Below are 21255 nucleotides of genomic sequence, written 5' to 3' on the forward strand. Positions count from 1 at the left end.
CCTTAAACACCTGGAGGGCCAGGTGATTGCTAGAAGCTCCTTCTCAGCAGTTACTAGAAGTTCTCTGGGTTTCAATATCTGTGTGGTTTATTGCTTGTGTTGCTTTTTCGCCCATGTGGATTCTGTTTTTACTGGGTGCCAGAGAGATTGCCCTGTTGCTTCTGTCAGGCATTCTCAGAGTGTCACTGCTTAGAAAGTCCTTTGTTTTCCTGCCAGAGTTTTTGCTTCTTTCTTCAACCACTTGGAGGCCACATTCTGGTTTGTGTGCACTTCCAGAACAGCTAGGTCTGACCAGGTGTTGTCCTGAGAAGCTGGGCTGTGCATTAGGCACCCTGTGGCCCTCAAAGAAGGAAAGGGGGTGGATTTTCACACTTGGAGAGATTGGAGACGTTGCCTTGTTTCCATTTCCAACTTGTCTGTTGGATTGACCCATTCAATAATAATAGTATGACTGTCAATAATGTCATTGTTGAAGCCATTTTGGTTTCTAAAGCCCTTCCACTGTACTTCTATCATCCTCAAAACCATCCTGGGATGTAGAGTAGGAAAGGCATTTTGCATTTTCAATCTCCTGGAAAGGGGACAGGATTTAAAGGTTGGATAAAGTAACCCCAAGGCTGGTGGGTGAGTCCAAAGGCCCCCTCCTCCACCATCCTGTTACAGTGCCCTTAATCATGCCCTTAGTCTCTGCTTTTAAGCTCAGTGTGGGCACAACCAGCCATGGGATGCATTGGGAAGTATTCGGGTATAGGTGGGACCTGTGAAATAATATTAATTAAGCAATTTCTACATGCCTGTGATGTGCTGAACTAAGCCTCCCAAATCTTAGAGATGTGGATTCTATTTCTGTATTTTTTTTTCATTTTATTTTATTTTATTTTATTTCTGTATGATAGGATGATGAAACTGACTCTGGGAGGGATCAGTGATTTGTGCAATGTCCATTGAGTCAGTTTGCTGCAAAAGATTAGACAGTGAGAGAATGCTCCCTTTCCTCTCTTCTGAGGAGGGTGTGCAGTGGGGGCACAAGAAAGGTGCCAGAGAAATGGCTTCCTGAACAAAGATGTTCCCACTTCTTGTCCCTTTCATAGCCCTGCTCTTTCCTCCTTTAGCTTTTAAATGCTGGGAGATGGTACTGTTCTCTCTGATCGCAGCTGGCCGCAGCTATATGTTGATGTGAAGGGTATAGACCTCACTCTGAAGGCTGGGAGGACAAGGAAGGAAGGGGAGCAATCAAATCCCCTGTACCCTCACTCACGCTCCAGGATTAAGGCTACTCTACAGGCCCCCAACCCTTATTGTCAGTTCTGACATGCTATTCCAGCTAGGCAGAACTGAATCCTGCTGGATGCACAGATGAGAGGAGGAGCTGAGGGTGTCCATGAAAGAGCCCTTACACACCCCTTTCCTAGCCCTGGGCCATCAGTAAGGAGTCTGGCTAGAGCCTGCCTCTGGTTAGCCTGGCAAGGCTTGTCTGAAACCACAGCAAACTCCTCAGCCCCAGAGAAATAACACCATCTCCCTGGGACCTGTACATATCTAGTCTGGTTGAAGAAGGCCTTTCTTACTGCCTTTGAGGGCCAGCTTGATGAGAAATTCCTGGAAGGTGAGGACATATTCCCTCCAGCATTTCTTCCTGCTGCTCTCAGGGGAAGGGGAGTAATGACCACTCAGGGGGCAGCCCCAGTTTTGCAGTCAGGCAGACTGCACTCACCAGTCACCCCCTGAACAACTTGCTTCACCTCTCTGTGCCTCAATGTCCCCCTCTGTATGATGGGGATCTTCATACCCAACTTGCCAGGTTGTGACAAGGATGAAGGGGAGTTTGTAAAGCAGTTTGTCCAGCATGGCATCAGGTGGAATCGTGGAAGATGAGTATAAAATGCTGCCAGGGAAGGCAGAGTCAGGCATGCTGGCGCTGGGGACTCCCTGGCACTGCAGGGGCGCCTGACACAGCCCTGACTCCCTGGTTCAGCATAGGTCAAATGCCTCTGCTGGTGACACTCCCAAGGTTCTCTGGGGCCTTTCATCCATGTGATGAGCAGCCCTGTTCATTCATTCATTCCCTTAACAATTCATCCACTCACAAATAATGTCTAAGCAACTGATATGCATCAGTCACTATTTGGGTGTGGAGGTAAGGCAGCAACAAAACTGGACAAAGTCCCTGTTCTGGAGTTTCCATGACAAGAGAGGGAATAAATAGGAGAGGAAGTAGTGTGTTAGATGGGAGAAGCAGCAGGGAAAAATCAGGGCAGGAGGATGGGAAGTGCTGAGGGAGGGGCCTTTCTGATGAGGTGGTCAGGGAAGGCAGGGCTGACAGACCAAAAGGTGAGGGGGATGAGGGTGTGTTTGAGCATAGGGGGCATGCAACTAGATCTTGGTCTGAAAGGATCACAATTGAGGGGGCTGAAGGGCAGAACCTGCAGGAGACCAGTGCAGAGGCTGGTACAGGGATCCAGGGAGATGATGGTGGTGTGGACCAGTGGGGTAGGGGTGGAGGTGCTGAGTGGCCAGACTCTGGATCTATCTTGAGGAATCCAGACAGATTGGATGGGGAGCCCAGGTGTGGCCTTAGACAGGGAAAAGGGGAAGGGAGAAAAGCAGCTTCATCACTGAGTCTTCCTCTCCACTGTGGATAAATGTTACCTATTTCACTGATGAGGAAAAAAGGTCACTCAGGGCCAGGACAGGAATGACTCCCCTAAAGCCCTCAGATGGGAAGACATGGAGCAGGAATTGAAACCCTGGAATGTCTTCCTTCAAAGGTGATTCCAAAGTCTCCGAGGCTGGGTGGGTCCCTGAGAATCCCTGTGGTGGTCTTGGAGGCAAACACAGCCTGTCACCTGCAGGAAGGTCTTGAGTGGTTCACTTCCACCTTATTCATTAGATTCATTAGGTTGAATTGGATGAAAATTAGTGAGCCCCGCCATTGCCACAGGATTGACTCCCTTTGAGGGCCAGGGAACTCCAGGCTAAGGAAATGGCCTGTGTAAAGGCCTGAGTGTGAGACCTCAGGTGATCCTAGAGTGTGAGGAGGGAGGAGCGTTGAGAAGGAGGAAGAAGGAAGGGGCAGGCCAATGGTGGGCCCTTGGACCTATCTGAGCGGTGTGTGTTATACCTCAAGGGCATCTGGGGGATTCACTGAAAGAAATACTTTTATCAGAGGAGAGATGGATCAGATCTGTGTTCTTAAAAGAACCCCTTATATTCCTTGGGGAGTAGATAGGAAAGGGGGAAGGATGGCATCATGAGTGGAATTAAAGGGGGAAACCGTAAGAGTTCCCGGGAAGCCTGAGAGGCTGGGAAAAAACAAGTGGGAAACCAGATCAGGTATGCCCAATGAGAGAAGAGGGAGACAGACCCCATCAAAGCTCCTACATATGTGGCACAGTTGGAATAGAACGGGCTGGCATAGACAAGAGAGGCAGAGCTTTGGATCCATCATGCCAGCAACATGGGCATGTCACTGTGAGTGCATTGCGGTTGACAGGTCTCACAGCTGCTGTTCTTTCCTGATGTTAAAAGATAAACTGAGACACTTTGTAATTTTTAAGAATTAAAGTATACACGGATTTACATCAAATCACACCGAACTTAAGTTTTTAGGAACACTGCATTGGCAGGATCCAGTGCCGAGATTTATATAGAGAAGATGTAAAAGAAAAGCAAAGAAATTATTTGAATATTATAGTTTAAGTAGTTACCTTATTTGGGAAAAGCCTACTTTTCTGTTTTTTACTGGTTTTCTCATATAGGCTACCAAAGCATTAGGACCACGTTAGTCTAATGACCTTTTTCCATAGATACTTTGGAGTGGCATATTTTGCTACCTGTCATTCATTAACCTTTTTTTTGAAAATTCCCCAGAAGTTTCACAGTCTAGAAGTTCAGTTGATGGTTTGTTCCATCTCACTGAGGTTGTCCCTTCCTCTTGAGAATAGGTCAGTTCAGTTAAACATGGGTATCTCATTTAAGGAGGTGGTGCTACACATGGGCTCCCAAAGTTAGACCTAGACCATGTGAGCAATCAGGTATTTAGTAAGATGCATTTTAATGAAAACAAAAGAAAAGTTAATGGTTAGAGCAGACTACAAATCAGGTTCTGAGTCCAGAAAGCTTTAAATTGAGAAGGTGTGCAGATATAGGGCTCCTAAATGTGAGCTCAAAGCATCTTGTGTAGTTTGAATGTTCCTCGTGATGTCAATGAGTGTTCAAATGATTGTTCTGAGTGGCCTACCCAGCAACACACACACGTTTTCTGTGCATGAGCCATTGTGTTGATTTCTGTGATGTTTATATCAAGTTATCCAGCTCAGTTTGCAGGGCTTTGGGAAAAGAGCAGGTTTGATCTTAGTGATTCTAAACCAGAAGGATGGGAGAAAATTGGAAGCATTAGATTAGAGAACTGTAGATGGATATTGGAGGAAAGCAGAAGAATTTAGGATCCATTACATTTTACAGGTAGATGGCAACACCTCAAAGACAATGAACAGGTCTAGCTAGAATCTGATATCCATGAGGGTGTGTTATAGTTTTTACTGAAACATAATCTTCCTCTCTACCTCTATCCAAATTTCTAGCGAAAATAATCTCAGTAAGACTAATTTGTTTGCAAAATCACTCTAGTCTCATTAAACTGGGCTTAACTATTTCCATAAGTGCAGGAAGAATAATGATTTTATGCATAATCTCAGATATGATATACCAGTTAAAGCTTTGATGATATCTAAGAGGACTTATTGTTTCCATTAAGGTCCACCTGGTTTTTAAATCTGGTAATAAGGAATCTTTGATTAGATTTTGTCATTGTTGTTTTTTGTGGTTTTGTGATTAGATTTTTTAAAGCTAAGAAGCCAAACCAATCACTTCCCTGATTTCATCCTGTCAGAAGGAAATCAGATTCTTATGTAGCTTACACAAATACCTATATCATCATGTAAAGTAAGACTACTCAAGGGGCACCTGGGTGGCTCAGTCAGTTGAGCATCCAACTCTTGGTTTTGGCTCAGGTCATGATCTCAGAGTCCTGAGATCAAGCCCCGCATCTGGCTCTGCACAGTCTGCTTGGGATTCTCTCCCTCTCCACCTCTACCCCTCCCTTCACTCTCTCAGAATAATAAATAAATAAATAAATAAATAAATAAATAAATAAATAAATAATCTTTTTAAAAAAGAATACTCAATAAGAATTTCTGAAGAATAGAGGGATCAGCTAGAGAGAAAAAGATATTTTATTTTCAGTCAAGAGTTTGTTTACTGAATTTCTATAAATTATAGGTAGATTAAAAGAAAGTAAAAAGGACTCCTTAAATCTGGGGGGAAACAGAAAAACCAACAATGCTTGAAAAAAAAGGTCATACATTGATAATAATCCCCATGAGTTCTTCTAGTCCTATGTAATTAATTCTTGATTAATGTTTCTTGAGTTAGAAATTTTATGATTCCATCAGTTTCTCCATTAGCATTCAGAAAATTCTTCCGCAGTTCAGTGATCTCATCTTAAAGTTATCTGAAACTTGACCCTGGAAAGTTATCAGAAAGGGTCCTTTCCATAAATCTCTTTGAAGAGAAACTACTTCTGCAAAAGCACAAGTGTAAAGCAATAACTGTCTATAAATGTCAAAAGACTTCAAAGCTTAAAAGCAGCCAATATTAAAGCTCTAATGAGGGTTCATTACAATGCAATTGACAAGGAAATTTCATTTTTCTGTGACATACATTTTAAGATCATAATTAGAATTATGACTGATAACATAATACCAAGACATTGATTTCAAGGAATTCCATACAATTTCTGGAACGCTTACCTTAATAACATAGTTCCATACAAATACAATCTAAAAAGGGTTTAACATATCTTCTTCTTTGACAAGGCTTCCCTTGTAATTCAACATGTCAAACTAGCATAATTAGTTTAACATGTCTCACTTATAAGGAGAGAGAAAAAATATTTTGAGATGTTCCAGGGACCCTCTTAAATATCCCAAAGTTATTTTGAGGTCAAAAAGACTTATTTTGAAATTGATTAAGAGAAGTTTATTTAAAAAATCGGATATCGCAATGGTGGAGGAAAGACGGTGGAAGAGTAGGGGACCTCGTTTCATCTGGTCCCTTGAATTTAGCTAGATAACTATCAAATCATTCTGAACACCCATGAATTCAACCTGAGATGTAGGAAAAGGATATCTGGAACTCTGCAAGTAGAAAAGCGACCACTTTTTGCAAGGTAGGAGGCGCAGAGAAATGAATCTGAGGGGAGATATCAGAAGATAAATGGAGGGGGGAGGGAGCCTCTGTAAGCTGGCTACCAGAAAGTGATATAGCCCCAGAGGATAAAATCAGAACCCTTAGAAATCTGCTCCAGTGAGAGACATCCCTGCCTGAAAGGTGCTCAGGGGATGAAATGGGAAGATTTCTAGGTGGGACAGTGTGGTCTCAGGATCCCCGGAGTCACAGAATTAACAAGGGTGCCTGAGCAGGTCGAGTTCCCAAGCAGTGGAGCAGGGAAACTGGTCATGGTCAGTGAGCCCAGGAGGGGGCTCTCAGTTCAATTTGCCATAAACTGCAAGCTGGGCCAGTCAGGTGACTGGTCTGCCTGTGGACCCTGCAGAAGACTGGAAAACAGAGACCCTCCACCATCCCCTGGGAGGGGTGGAATGGGTGCGCACACGATCTGGTAACTGCTTTCAGCACCAGGGCTGTACAAGAGCAATAATGCTGGACCCTACGACTTCCCCCTGGAGGATCGCTGTGGGCATGCACCACGGAGTCTGCAGAGTTCAGCACACACAAAAGTGAAGACCATTTATCCCAGAGGGTATACTAAAGAGAGGGGACCATGTCTTTCACCCCTGGGGTTGGAAATCAGGTGCAGCCAGTTTCATTTTGATCCTCTGAAGAGGCACGGAAAGCCTTCAGGGAGCAAACGCCACTCAGAGGACCAGCTTACACTGAGCCCAGCCCCCTGGCAAGGGGCGGGGCAACTCCACCCAGGCAAAGACATCTAAGAAGCAGCACAGCAGTACCCTCCCTCAGAAGACCAACTGGAAGAAGAGGTGCACAGCAAGTTTATAAACCCCACAAGAATGTAAAACTCCAGTGCTAGGGGAAAATAGTATACAGACTTTGAGGTTTTTTTCCTCATGATTCGTTTATCTTTCAGTTTAAAATTCTCCATTTCTTTTTTCTCTTTTTTCCCTTTTCAACTACTTTCTTATTTTACCAACACTTTGTTTTTAAGTCTTTTTTTAACTTTCATTTTTTACATTTACATTTTATAGATGCATCATCATTTTTGGCTTCCTTTCACTCTATTTAATTTTATTTTTGTATATATATAAGTTTTGCTTTCTTTACAATTTTGGGATTTAGTTTCTTCTAATACATAGACCAAAATACATTCAGGAACAAGTGGATCACCCTGTTTTGTCCACCCCATGAGATTATATTCTCTCTTCCCCTCCCCCAGCCCCCCTCACTCCCTGTTTTTCATTTTTCTTTTGCTTATTCTTTTGCTTTTCTGTTTTGGTTTCTGACCTCTTTGGATTTGTCTAGTGTGTATTTTCTTGAGTCATGGTTGGTATTTTTGATTCTGTTCACTCGTTCATCCATTCTTCTCTGGGAAAAATGACTAGGAGGAGGAATTCACAACAAAAGAAAGAGGTTATACTCTCTGGATGTCAGACCTGGAACTCAAGATAACAATTATAAAGTTACTAGTAGGACTGGAAAAAAACATAAAAGACACTCAAGGATCTCTTAGTGCAGAAAGGAGATTTAATTAAGCCAAAATTAAAAATTCTCTAACTGAGATGCAGTCTAAATTGGATGCTCTAGCAGCTAGGGTAAATGAGGCAGAAGAGAGAGTCAGTGACACAGAAGACAAATTGATGGAAAGGAAGGAAGCTGAGGTAAAGAGAGAAAAACAACTAAAAGGCATGAAGAGAGGCTTTAAGAAATCAGTGATGCTACAAAACCTACCGACATCAGAATTATTGGGGTGCTTGAGGGTGAAGACAGAAAGAGAGGGCCAGAAGATGTATTTGAGCAAATCATAGCTGAAAACTTCCCTAATCTGGGGAAGGAAACTAGCATTCCTATCCAAGAGGTAGAGAGGACCCCTCCCCAAATCAATAAAAATAGATCAACACCCCGACATATAATAGTAAAGCTTGCAGATTTCAGAGATAAAGAGAAAATCCTGAAAGAAGCTCGAGAAAAAGAGGTTCATAACCTACAGAGGTAGGAACATCATTAGACTTGCATCAGACCTATCTACAGAGACATGGCAGGCCAGAAGGGGCTGTCATGATATATTCAGGGTACTAAAAAAGAAAAACATGCAGCCAAGAATATTTTATCCAGCAAGGATGTCATTCAGAATGGAAGGAGAGATAAAGAGCTTCCAGGATAAACAGAAACTGAAAGAATATGTGACCACCAAGCCAGCCCTGCAAGAAATACTAAGGGAGGGGGGGAATCCTGTAAGTGAGGACAGAGCCTAAGAGTAACATAAACCAGAAAGAAACAGACAATCTACAGAAACAGGGACTTTACAGGTAATACATGGCACTAAATTCATATCTTTCAATAGTTACTTTGAATGTAAATGGGCTAAATGCCCCAATCAAAGGACACAGAGTATCAGATTGGATAAAAAAGTAAGACCCATCCATAGGCTGTGTACAAGAGACTCACTTTAGACCTAAAGTCACCTCCAGACTGAAAATGAGGGGGTGGAGAATCATTTATCGTGCTAATGTACCTCGAAAGAAAGCTGGGATAGCAATCTTCATATCAAACAAATTAGATATTAAACCAAAGACTGTAGTAAGAGAAGAAGAGGGACACTATATCATACTTAAAGGATCTACCCAACAAAAAGATCTAACAATTCTAAATATTTATGCTCCTAATTTGGGAGCAGCCAATTATATCAACCAATTAATAACCAAATCAAAGAAACACATAGATAATAATATAATAATGGTAGGGAACTTCTATACCCCACTCACAGCAATGGACAGATCACCTAACCAGAAGATAAACAAGGAAACAAGGGCTTTAAATGAGGCATTGGACCAGGTGGACTTCATAGATATATACAGAGCATTCCATCCTGAAACAACAGAATGCACATTCTTCTCGAGTGCACATGTAACTTTCTCCAGAATGGATCACATACTGGATCACAAATCAGGTCTCAACTGACACCCAAAGACTGGGATTATTCCTTGCATATTTTCAGAACACAGTGCTTTGAAACTTGAACTCAGTCATAAGAGGAAATTTGGAAGGAACTCCAACACTTGGAGGTTAAAGAGCATTCTACTAAAGAATGAATGGAGAAAGGGGAACCCTCCTACACTATCAGTGGGAATGCAAGCTGGTGCAGCTACCCTGGAAAACAGTATGGAGGCTCCTCAAAAAGTTGAAAGTAGAGCTACCCTATGACCCAGCAATTGCACTACTGGGTATTTACCCTAAAGATACAAATGTAGTGATCCGAAGGGGCACCTGCACCCCAATGTAAACATATAGCAGCAATGTCCACAATAGCCAAACTATGGAAAGAGCCCAAATGTCCATCAACAGATGAATGGATAAAGAAGATGTGATATATACACACAATGGAATATTATGCAGCCATCAAAAAATGAAAACTTGCTATTTGCAACAATGTAGATGGAACTAGAGGGTATTATGCTAAGCAAAATAAGTCAATCAGAGAAAGGCAATTATCATATGCTCTTACTGATATGTGGAATTTAATAAAGAAGGCAGAGGATCATAGGGGAAGAGAGGGAAAAATGAAAGAAGATGAAACCAGAGAGGGAGACAAACCAGAAGAGACTCTTAATCTCAGGAAACAAACTGAGGGTTGCTGGAGGGGAGGGGATGGGGTGATGGGGTGGCCTGGTGATGGACATTGGAGAGGGTATTTGTTGTGGTGAGCACTGTGTATTGTGTAAGACTGATGAATCACAGCCCTGTACCCCTGAAACAAATAATACATTATATGTTAATTTTTAAAAAAGAATGAATGGGTCAACCAGGAAATTAAAGAGGAATTTTAAAAATTCATAGAAACAAATGAAAATGAAAACACAACTGTTCAAAACCTTTGGGATACAGGAAAGGCGGTACTAAGGGGAAAGGCGGTACTAAGGGTACTAAGGCTTGCAATCCAAGCCTCTCTCAAAAAATTGGAAAAATCTCAAATACACAAATACACAAATCTCAAATACACAATGACCTTACACCTAAAGGAGCTGGAGAAAGAACAGCAAATAAAGCCTAAACCAAGCAGGAGAAGAGAAATAAGATTAGAACAGATATCAATGAAATAGAAACCAGAAGAACAGTAGAATAGATCAGTGAAACTAGAAGCTGTTTCATTGAAAGAATTAATAAGATCAGTAAAACCCTATCCAGATTATCAAAAAGAAAAGAGAAAGGACCCAAGTTATAAAGTCATGAATGAAAGAGGAGAGATCACGACTGACACCAATGAAATACAATGAATTTTAAGAATGTATTATGAGCAACTATATGCCAACAAATTAGGCAATTTGGAAGAAATGGGTGCATTCCTGGAAATTAATAAACTACCAAAACTGAAACAGGAAGAAATAGAAGATCTGTACAGACCCATAACCAGCAGGAAAATTGAAGCAGTAATCAAAACCTCCCAAAAAACAAGTGTCCAGGGCCAGATGGCTTCCAAGGGGAATTCTTCCAAACGTTTAAAGAAGAAATAATACCTATTCTACTGAAGCTGTTTCAAAAAATAGAAACGGAAGGAAAATTTCCAAACCCCTTCTATGAGGCCAGCATCACCTTGATCCCAAAACCAGACAAAGACCCCAACAAAAAGGAGAATTACAGACAAATATCCCTAATGAACATGGATGTGAAAATACTCACCCATACTAGCCAAAAGGATCCAACAGTACATTAAAAGGATTATTCACCAAACCAAGTGGGATTTATTCCTGGACTGCAAGGGTGGTTCAACACTCAAAAATCAATCAATGTGATACATCACATTAATAAAAGTAAGGACAAGAATCATATGATTCTCTCAATTGATGCAGAAAGAGCATTTGACGAAATACAACATCCTTTCTTGATTAAAACTCTTCACAGTGTAGGGGTAGAGGGAACATACCTCAATATCATAAAAGCCATCTACAAAAACCCCACAGCCAAAATCATTCTCAATGGGGAAAAACAGAGAGGTTTTACCCTAAGGTTGGGAACAGGACAGGGATGCCCACTCTCACCATTATTGTTCAACATAGTACTAGAAGTCCAAGCCTCAGCAATCAGACAGCAAAAGGAAATCAAAGGCATTCAAATTGGCAAAGAAGAAGTCAAACTCTCAGTCTTTGCAGATGACATGATACTTTATGTGGAAAACCCAAAAGACTCCACCCCAAAATTGCTAGACTCATACAGGAATTCAACAATGTGGCAGGATACAAAATCAATGCACAGAAATCAGTTGCATTTCTATACACTAAAAATGAGACTGAAGAAAGAGAAATTAAGGAATCAATCCCATTTACAATTGCACCAAAGACCATAAGATACCTAGGAATGTACTTAACCAAAGAGGTAAAGGATCTGTACTCTAAAAACTACAGAACACTTATGAAAGAAATTGAGGCAGACACAAAAACATTCCATGCTCATGAACTGGAAGAATAAACATTGTTAAAATATTTATACTACCCAGAGCAATCTACACATTCAATGCAATCCCTATCAAAATATCGTCAACTGTTTTCACACACCTGGAACAAATAATCTTAAAGGCCCTGAATAGCGAAGGAAATGTTGGAAAAGAAAGCCAATGCTGGCCGCATCACAAAGCCTGATTTCAAGCTATATTGCAAAGCTGTGATCATCAAGACAGCATGGTACTGGCACAAAAACAGACACATAGACCAATGGAACAGAATAGAGAACCCAGACATAGACCCTCAACTCGATAGTTAACTAATCTTTGACAAAGTAGGGAGGAATATCCAGTGGAAAAAGAACAGTCTCTTACATAAATGATGCTGGGAAAATTGGACAGTCACATGCTGAAGAATGAAACTGGACCTACACCATACACAAAGATAAACTCAAAATGGATGAAAGACCTAGACGGGAGACAGGAATCCGTCAAAATCCTAAAGGAGAGCACAGGCAGCAAACTCTTCGACCTCAGACACAGCAACTTCTTGCTAGAAACGTCTCCAAAGGCAAGGGAAATCAGAGAGGGAAACAAACCGTGAGAGACTCTTAGCTATGGGAAACAAACTGAGGGTTGCTGAAGGGGAGGTGGGTGAGGGATGGGGTAACTGGGTAATGGGCATTAAAGAGGGCACATGATGTGGAGCACTGGGTGTTATATGCAACTGATGAATCGTTGAACACTACATCTGAAACTAATGATGCACAGTGTGCTGGCTAATTGAATTTAAATAATTTTTAAAAACCAAAAGGCATAAACACTTGATTAAATATGATCTGGGTTATCTATTCAAACAAAGTGACAAAGATTTCTAAGGCAAACACAGTTACCTAGTTGTGAAAAACCATAACTCTTATAAAAAGCCTTAGCTCTTTCAATAGAGGAGCCTCAATTCTCCCAAGTAATCAAAGGCCTGAAAATGGCAACATGAAACACAGGAAAATATTTTGGTAAGCACAGAATATTTGTTTTGAAGATAGATTACAAAAAGGATAAAGAACAATCTTTAATAATCTCTTATTAAGAGTACACCAATAGTCCAAGAAAACTTTCTTTGACAAATGAAAGAGAATTATGTTTTAATTTTGTACAGGCACACTCTTGGTTTCAAAGCTAATTTTTAAAGTTGTTATAACAAATTTAGTCAATTTTAACCACCTGGACCACAGGTGATTTTTTTCTCTCTTCCTTCTTTTTAGTTCCATTTAGTTTTAACCGTTATTCCTCCTTTTTTCATTCCAAATGAGTAGTTATTCTCCTTTAAACCGATTTACTTTTTCCCTTAACAAAAGTACCTTTCCATGACTCATAACTTATCTTACCAAAAACACATCCTATTCTTCCTGTGTGGAGTCATTTTCTTTATTATTTCTAGTGGCTCTAATTACATATGTTGATTAGAATAATTCACCCTTGGGGTGCCTGGGTGGCTCAGTCGTTAAGTGTCTGCCTTCGGCTCAGGGCGTGATCCCGGCGTTCTGGGATCAAGCCCCACGTCAGGCTCCTCCGCTGGACCCCTGCTGCTTCCTTTCCCACTCCCCCTGCTTGTGTTCCCTCTCTCACTGTCTGTCTCTATCTCTATCGAATAAATAAATAAAATCTTAAAAAAAAGAATAATTCACCCTTAGAAACCTTAATTTCTAGTGAAAACCCAAGAAGTAAGCATTTATAGACTGTTACAGAAGCAATCTGTAGATTGGCAGATTTATGAATACATTTCATAATTTCTGGAAGTGTATCCTTCCTCATAGGAATTTTTTCAGTGTGGCACATCTTTATGAACAAACCCAAATATCTTTAGTTCCTCTCTAATAAGCCAAAAGAAGATAAACCTATGTTATCAAATTGTTTCAGTATTTTATCTTCTTTGGAAATTATTTGGAAAAGGCAGTCTGTATGTGTGCAGTCTTTTTTTTTTTTTTAAAGATTTTATTTATTTATTTGACACAGAGAGAGATAGCCAGTGAGGGAGAGAACACAAGCAGGGGGACTGGGAGAGGAAGAAGCAGGCTCCCAGCAGAGCAGGAAACCTGATGCGGGGCTCGATCCCAGGACCCCGGGATCATGCCCTGAGCCGAAGGCAGACGCTTAACTACTGAGCCACCCAGGCGCCCCATGTGTGCAGTCTTTTAACCCCCATTCAGCCACATGAGAATAGACCTTAGATCTGGAGTACTTCCTGACACAAAGAGATAAAAAGCCCATACAGCCCCTCAGGCTTATCACTTTGACTGGATATATTGTTGTTTGTTTAACTTTCTAAATATTCTTTTGTCTCTGCTTAAAGGATATGCATCATATGGCACCTGGCCAATCCATTGTTATACCTATCTTCTGTGGAGAGAGGCAAGATTCCTTCCACTACGGCAGGAGAGGTGTGCTTAGGCCAGTCACCATGCCTCAGCCACCAGGAGAGACCCACTGGACATGGGGACAAGTGCCCACTAGTGAAGTTGATCTTGTCCTCTCTCTTTATGTCAGTAAAGCATTGTTCCATCCGGTGCTTGACTATTGTGTTTTCCTTGGTAACTCTAATACCAAGATGCACTGATCAGAAGTGTTAAGAGTTCCCTCCTGGGGATTGGTAACTGGTGTTTGGTACTGTACTCCCTTGGGACTGGTGCAGAGGATAGGTGGGCTTTGAACTTCTAGAGTATCTTTCCGTTCTTGTAAAGACTCAGTTTGTAAGATGAGTGTCATTGTTTTTATTCCTCAAAGAACTGGATTGCAGTCTGAAAGATACCAAGGGGCTGACCCATCCTCTAAGTATTATACTATCTTCAATTTGCTTCTTTGTGCCTGGGGGAAGATTTTCTCCACATTCTCACTGCATTTGTTATCTTTGGTCTTTCTGATGATAGCCATTCTAACAGGTATGAGCCGATATCTCATTGCAGTTTTGATTTAAGTTTCCCTGGTGATGAGTGATGCTGAACACCTTTACATGGAACACTTAGCCATTTGACTATCTTCTTTGGAAAAATGTCTCCTCAGATCCTTTATATAGTTTTTCATTGGCTTAATTGATTTTTACCTTGAGTATATACTTAGGATAGTTGCTTTAAGTCTCTTTTTTAATTTAAATTCAATTAGCAAACATATAGTAGTACATCATTGGTTTCAGATGTAGTGTTCAATAATTTATCAGTTGCATATAACACCCAACGCTCATCGCATCACATGCCCTCCTTAATGCCCATCACCCCGTTACCCCATCCCCCGTCCACCTCCCCATTAGCAACCCTCAGTTTGTTTTCTATAGTTAAGAGTCTCTCATGGTGTTTCTCCCTCTCTGATGACTTCCATTCAGATTTCCCTCCCTTCCCCTATGATCCTCTGTACTGTTTCTTATATTCCACATATGAGTGAAACCATATGATAATCACCCTTCTCTGATTAACTTATTTCACTTAGCATAATACCCTCCAGTTCCAGGTACATCAATGTAAATGGTAAGTATTCATCATTTCTGATGGCTGAGTAATATTCCATGGTGTATATATACCACATCTTCTTTATGCATTCATCTGTCGAAGGACATCTTAGCTCTTTCCACAATTTGGCTATTGTGGACGTTGCTGCTATGAACATTGGAGTGCAGGTGCCCCTTCATTTCACTCCATCTATATCTTTGGGGTAAATACCCAGTAGTGCAATTGCTGGGTCATAAAGTAGCTCTATTTTTAACTTCTTGGAGAAGCTCCACGCTGTTTTCCAGAGTGGCTATAGCAGCCGTAGTCTGATGCCTTTACTTCCTCAAGGAAAATTTATTTAGTTCTTTGAGTGAACATTGTTCTTCTATTTCTTTGTACATTTTGTGATTTTTACTGTAGTTGAAAATTCGGTTGTTCTTTTGTATAATAATTTTTTATTATGTTATCTTAGTCACCATACAGTACATCCTTAGTTTTTGATGTAATGTTCCATGATTCATTATTTGCATATAACACCCAGTGTACCATGCAATACGTGCCCTCCTTAATACCCATCACCGGCCTATCCCAGTCCCCCACCCTCCTCCCCTCTGAAGCCCTCAGTTTGTTTCCCAGAGTCCATAGTCTCTCATGGTTCATTCCACCTTCTGTTTACCCCTCCCCCTTCATTCTTTCTACCAATCTTCCTGCTACTTCTTATGTTCCATAAATGAGTGAAACCATATGATAATTGTCTTTCTCTGCTTGACTTATTTCACTTAGCATAATCTCCTCCAGTCCCATCCATGTTGCTGCACATGTTGGGTAATCGTTCTTTCTGATGGCTGAGTAATTCTTTATTATTATAATGTAGTAACTGTAAAAATAAGATTTTCTTGAAAAAATGAATTTCTCACTGGTCTCAGGGGTGTTTTGCTCTTGTTTGTTATTATAGACATGTGTAGAAGTTCATTTGTTTTGAGATTTTTCCAAATTACTTTTTCAAAAAATGTATCATGTGTGGGGACACTGGAGTTTCTGTTCCTTTAGCTAATTTTCAGCTAATGTTTTGACAGAGATTCCTTTGAATGCCAGCAGTCTGAACCAAATAGAAAAACACCACAATATTAAACACACACACACACACACACACACACACACACACACACACGAGCACCTCTTCCAATATTGCAGATGTTATTTAGTGGGCATTCCTTTACCATTTAGCTAGGCTTGCTCTGAGCCTAGGGATCAACCCAAGGTGAAAGCTTAAGGTCTTTACAGAATATGCTTCTGGCTGGGCATATGCATAGATTTCTAAATTTATCTGTGTTCACAACTGCTTTTGAACATCCCAGATTAAGCCCAGCAAGTTTAGAGAAGAGATGTACATAATAATTATAAGTAAGGTCCACACTGCTCCCTCTGGTTCAAGGAGAACTTGGAACTGGACCACCGATCAAAACTCAAACTGCCACCAGTCTAGAAAAAGAGTGGGGGAAGCATGATTTAAAATGCCACCAAACTTTCCTAGTGTTATAGGATGTCCTTCACCTTTATTGCCCATGGTTCTTGGTCACGTTGCTTTGAAAAATGAAGAGGTAGATCAAACAAAGAATGGTGGGAAACAGAGCAAAGTTTATTGAGCCACAGTAAAGTGATAGTACAAAGCTCCCAAAGAGGGAGGGAACCCGAGAGGGTTGCCGCTGAGGGGATTTCTAAGTCTGGGGGTTTTTATGGGCTTGTTGGTGGGCTGTTTTAATCTGATTAACCCTCCCTGCACCTGTCATCCATTCAGGTTTTTGTCATCTATCACATGGGAAAGGGTGGAGGGATCCTTCCAGGGTGGTATAAAATCCTAGTAAGGGTGGTTTCCTCTTCGGGCGGGGGACACTTGTGCCTGCCTGCCTTTCTTCCAACTATCCTCCATCAGTGTCACCCCAGTCTCCCAAGTCCAATGGGGAGAGCATGGGCCTTACAACTAGATCTGGGTTCAGATCCAAGCTACCCATGGAAATTGTGCCAAATTCTTTGACCTATGAGAGCCTCAGTTTTCTCGACTGTAAAATGGAAATAACTTTGATATTACAAGGCTGTTCTGGAATTGGAAATCATGAATATAATGTGCCTCATATATATATGCTCCATGAATGATAATCCTGACATACTTAGGATCATCTATCCTTAGTTCCCTCACCATCTATTGACAGTTTCAGAAGCAGTTTAGAGGAGGCAGAAGGAATGGTGCAGTGGAGAAGGATGCTTTTGGATGTGTGGGACACACATGTAAACACATGTGAACATGATATTCGGGATGTAAATGAACATAGGGATCATTGGAAGAAAAGGAAGAGCCTCTTTGTGGGTTTCTCTGACTCATACGACATGGAAAAGGCATGAACCATCACAGATCCAGGGAAAGAGTCCAGGTATCAGCACCAGCCTGTTTCAGTCTAACCATTCACAGAACCCCGACAAAAACACTTAGTCAATAAGCCTCCACAATTTGGAATTGTGCAGACCTGCAGAGATAGGGCATTACTAAGAACTTTGAACCCTGGGCAGCTAGGGCACAGTTAAGTGCTTCCCAACTAGGCCGATGGGGTCTTCATGAGGCACCAACCTTCTGTACCCTCCTACTCTCTATCCAGGGATTAACATGGAATCAAAGAGAATAAGAAACTGAAAGTAGGGACAGGAGGCACCTGTGGCTTCCCTGCTGGTTGGAGCATTATGACACCAGGACAGCACTGTCCTGGGCCTATTCCAGCCCCTCCCCTGGCAGTGGGGCTGAAAAAGTCCTCCTGTTTCCAGAGCGGCTCAGCTTTGCAGGCTGATAGGAAAGAGGGAAATAAAATAGTCCTAGTAGCACATCCTCTGTGGCTGAGGCCAGGGCTTCTACCGACGTGTTGGTAAGTGGGGAGCCAAGAGAACAATGTATCAGAATCACTGGGGACTTTTCCATCCTCCTTCCTTCCTTGCCTAACAACCCCCATCTAACATGACCAGCCATCCGGGTTTGCACCACAAGTCCCTCATCCTCAAGCGTGGGTCTATGTGGTCATCCTTCCCATCACTTACACTGATGATAGTCACCACCAAGGTGACCCACTAAGGTTGCTGAGGGTGTGTGGCAGACATCAGCTATGTGGGCTGGGGATAAGCTTGCTAAAGGGACTGTGAGAGGTGGGAAGGCAGAAATGCTGCTTATCTGTTGGAGGCACGTAATCCTTCTGATCAATGTTGTTTTGGTTTTCAGGTCAGAAACTGCAAAAGAATCCTGGAAAGAAATTCACAAACTTGTGGAGGAACTGATGAAGAGGTTCACAAAGTAGGCTTGCGCCAGGCAGAGTACACAGCTCTTCAGCTCCGTGGGCATGAGCATCCCTCGGGTCAGGAGCATAGAGCCCAGGGCAGTGTCTTGAAACAGGAAAGGAGTACAGATCGCAGTCATTCTATTGGGTCATGGCAGCTTTGACTGGCTCCTGCCTGAGAGTCAGGCCATGTTGCTGGGGCTACAGTCTGCCCTTGAGGACCTAACAGATTAGGAAACAAGCAAACCAGTAGTAGTAAATAAACACTTGATTAAATGATGCCAGGGGCCAAAGGAAAAGGCAAAGGACTTGCAGCAACTTTAAGGAAAAGTTAAGAATTCACAGAAAAAAGTCAAGGATGGCTTCCCAGGGGATGTGAAATTTGATCTATTTCTTGAAGAATGGGAAAAACAGGGTAACAGGAACCATCACGGAGACTTCTTGTGGAGTGAGAGGTCCATTTGGGTGCAGAATAGGGTTAACTCAGGGGAGGGCTGAGAGATGAAGCCAGATGGGTCAGCTTGGAGCCAAAACACAGTGGCTCATAGTGTCAGGCCATAGGGCTTGAAATTTCTGCTGTGAGCTATAGGAAGCCACAGATGATTCTTATTTAGGGGTCTGACAATATCAAAGTTGTGCTCCAGGAAGAAAAGTCTGATAATAGTGGTAAAATGAGTTGGGAGAAGAACCAAGAGCAGTTTAGCTAAGGAAGAATGAGAGTCAGTAGACCAGAAAACAGTGACCAAGGGGAGGAAATGAAGGGATGTATATGAATGGCCATCAAGAGGGAGAAAAACTTTTTGAGAAGAGTGGGAAGTGGGGAAGGAGTTAGGAAGAGGGAAGGGGATCCAAAATATATTGCAGTAGAGGAGAGGCCATTTGGGAGGCCCTCATGCAGGAGTGTGAAGTTGTCTATCTCCTTGAGTTGCACTGTGCACATGCTCGTGTGTGTGTGTGTGTGTGTGTGTGTGTGTGTGTGTGTGTGTGTCTTGGAGAGAGTGTAAGGGTGGATCAGGATGCTATTCTCGCACATTCTTCCAGGAAGGCTGTCCATCTCACAGGCCTCAGAATTTCATTGCTAAAGTTACAGGAAGTTGTGGGATTTGGAAAGTGGGCCCCAAAAGAGAAGAGTTGAGGTGGGGGCAAGGAAACTGTCATGCACTCCCTCCCTGACTGTCACTGGCTTCACTTTGAGACTGTGTCGATGGTTTCTCACAAGCATGTCCTTCCTCCCCAGCCCAAACCTGAAGATCTCCATAGTCACCTACTCTTCACAGAGCTACACCCAAAGGAAACTCACCACAGACAGGCAAGTGCCACATTGACCGCTAAGGCAGGCATAGTGGGTGAAACCCCAGAAAGATCAAGGGAGCTGAGGGGTTCCCCGAGACCACAGTGGGAAACCCACTGGTGTGTGCATGGGCTGGCCTGGGATTCCTTCACTGTGCACCCTGACCCCAAGCTCTGACTCCCCACTTTCCTCTGACCCCTGGCTGCTCTGAGAATTGCCAACCATGTACTGCTAGACCATCCCTGCCTCTCTAAGCCCTGTCATCTCATGTCCTGAGTCTTCCTTTCTGTGCTCTTTCTTGTTCTTAGAAGAGGCTGCCTGTGAGGACTCCCTGTATGGGGTAGGACAGATGTGTGACTTATTTATGCACATTGCCAATGTTGGGCATGTGCTGTTGTGTGTCCCTCTCTGCCCTGGGCCAGCAGGGCAGGAAGAGACAACGTCAGTACCAGGGCGGAAGGGATGGGAAGTATCAAAGTGTTGATGGGTCTCAGTGAAGCAGATCTTGGTCCCTTAATGGGTCTGAGACAGGGGAGCCAATGAGTGGGGTCCTGAACACCAAGCTGAGATAGAATGATTGAGGTGCGTCATGGTGGGCCAAGCAGTTTTCTCAAAAACCTGAAGACAGAAAGGTATGGAGTTTCTGAGTGGCTGAAAGATTAAGATTCTCAGGGACATAAATGACTGAAACCCAATTTAGAGAGGGTGAAGGACCAAAAAGAGGTTGAGCACTCTTAGGACTGGATGGACCCAGAATTTGTGACAGAGGGGCACCATACAGTACCATGGAGAGAAACCAGGAGCAGCAGGGTGGTGATGTCAGTGCATGGAGACAGCACTCTCATGTCTGACTCCAGGACAAGCAGGGAGTGGGCTGACTGCTCCAAGCACTACTGGAGGCATGGATTTGTGCGTATGTGTGGTTGTGCATTTAGGACGGAGAGACCTGAGTGCATATGAGCGGGAGGAAGCAAATTCATTGGGGGTGACTCTGGCAGGTGGCAGAGAGATGCAAGGCTGCTGGGCAGGGCGTTCTGGTGGAGGAGCTGCACTTGGGGAGAGGAAGACCTTTGCCTTCTCCGGGGTGGGCAGTTTGCGGCCCAGATATAAGCAGCTGTGTGGGGGCTTGGGGAGGGCCTCCTGGTCCTCTCTGGGCAGGGAACATAATGACGTCCTCCCCAGGTGAGGGTTCAGGAGTGGCAGTGATGCCCAGGGGAGTGGAAAAGATGTGAAATTGGGGATGGCACAAGATGTGCAACTGGGAAGAGAACTCACACTCAGATCAGGGCCCTAAGGCTGACAGCTCCTGAGAAACCCACAGGATCTTGACTGCAGCTGGGCTCAGCCTGGGACTGGGCCTTCCCCAACGTGCCCCACTGCCTAGGAGTTGAGGAGGCCTGTGGCTGAGAGCCCAGGTGGGCCCGGGCATGCAGAGAGACTCCAGGAGGCGACAATGTTACTCGATACAAGTGTGACTCTGCAAGGTCT

The 21255-nt window shown here is 42.9% G+C and overlaps 1 protein-coding gene across 1 annotated transcript in view; it reads left to right on the forward strand.

Annotated features, from left to right (window-relative positions):
• Window positions 1-20070, forward strand: part of LOC121101176 (basic proline-rich protein-like) — a 28409-nt gene extending 8339 nt beyond the window's left edge. Inside the window, exons 4-5 of the mRNA XM_040623774.1 lie at window positions 18422-18493; window positions 19714-20070. Of these exons, the coding sequence (XP_040479708.1) occupies window positions 18422-18493; window positions 19714-19801 (160 nt within the window). The 3' untranslated portion in view covers window positions 19802-20070. The remainder of the gene's footprint in view (window positions 1-18421; window positions 18494-19713) is intronic.
• The last annotated feature ends 1185 nt before the right edge of the window (window positions 20071-21255 follow it).

The sequence above is a fragment of the Ursus maritimus genome, unplaced genomic scaffold, assembly GCF_017311325.1.
Source record: "Ursus maritimus isolate PB19 unplaced genomic scaffold, ASM1731132v1 scaffold_7, whole genome shotgun sequence".
Lineage (NCBI taxonomy): Eukaryota > Metazoa > Chordata > Mammalia > Carnivora > Ursidae > Ursus > Ursus maritimus.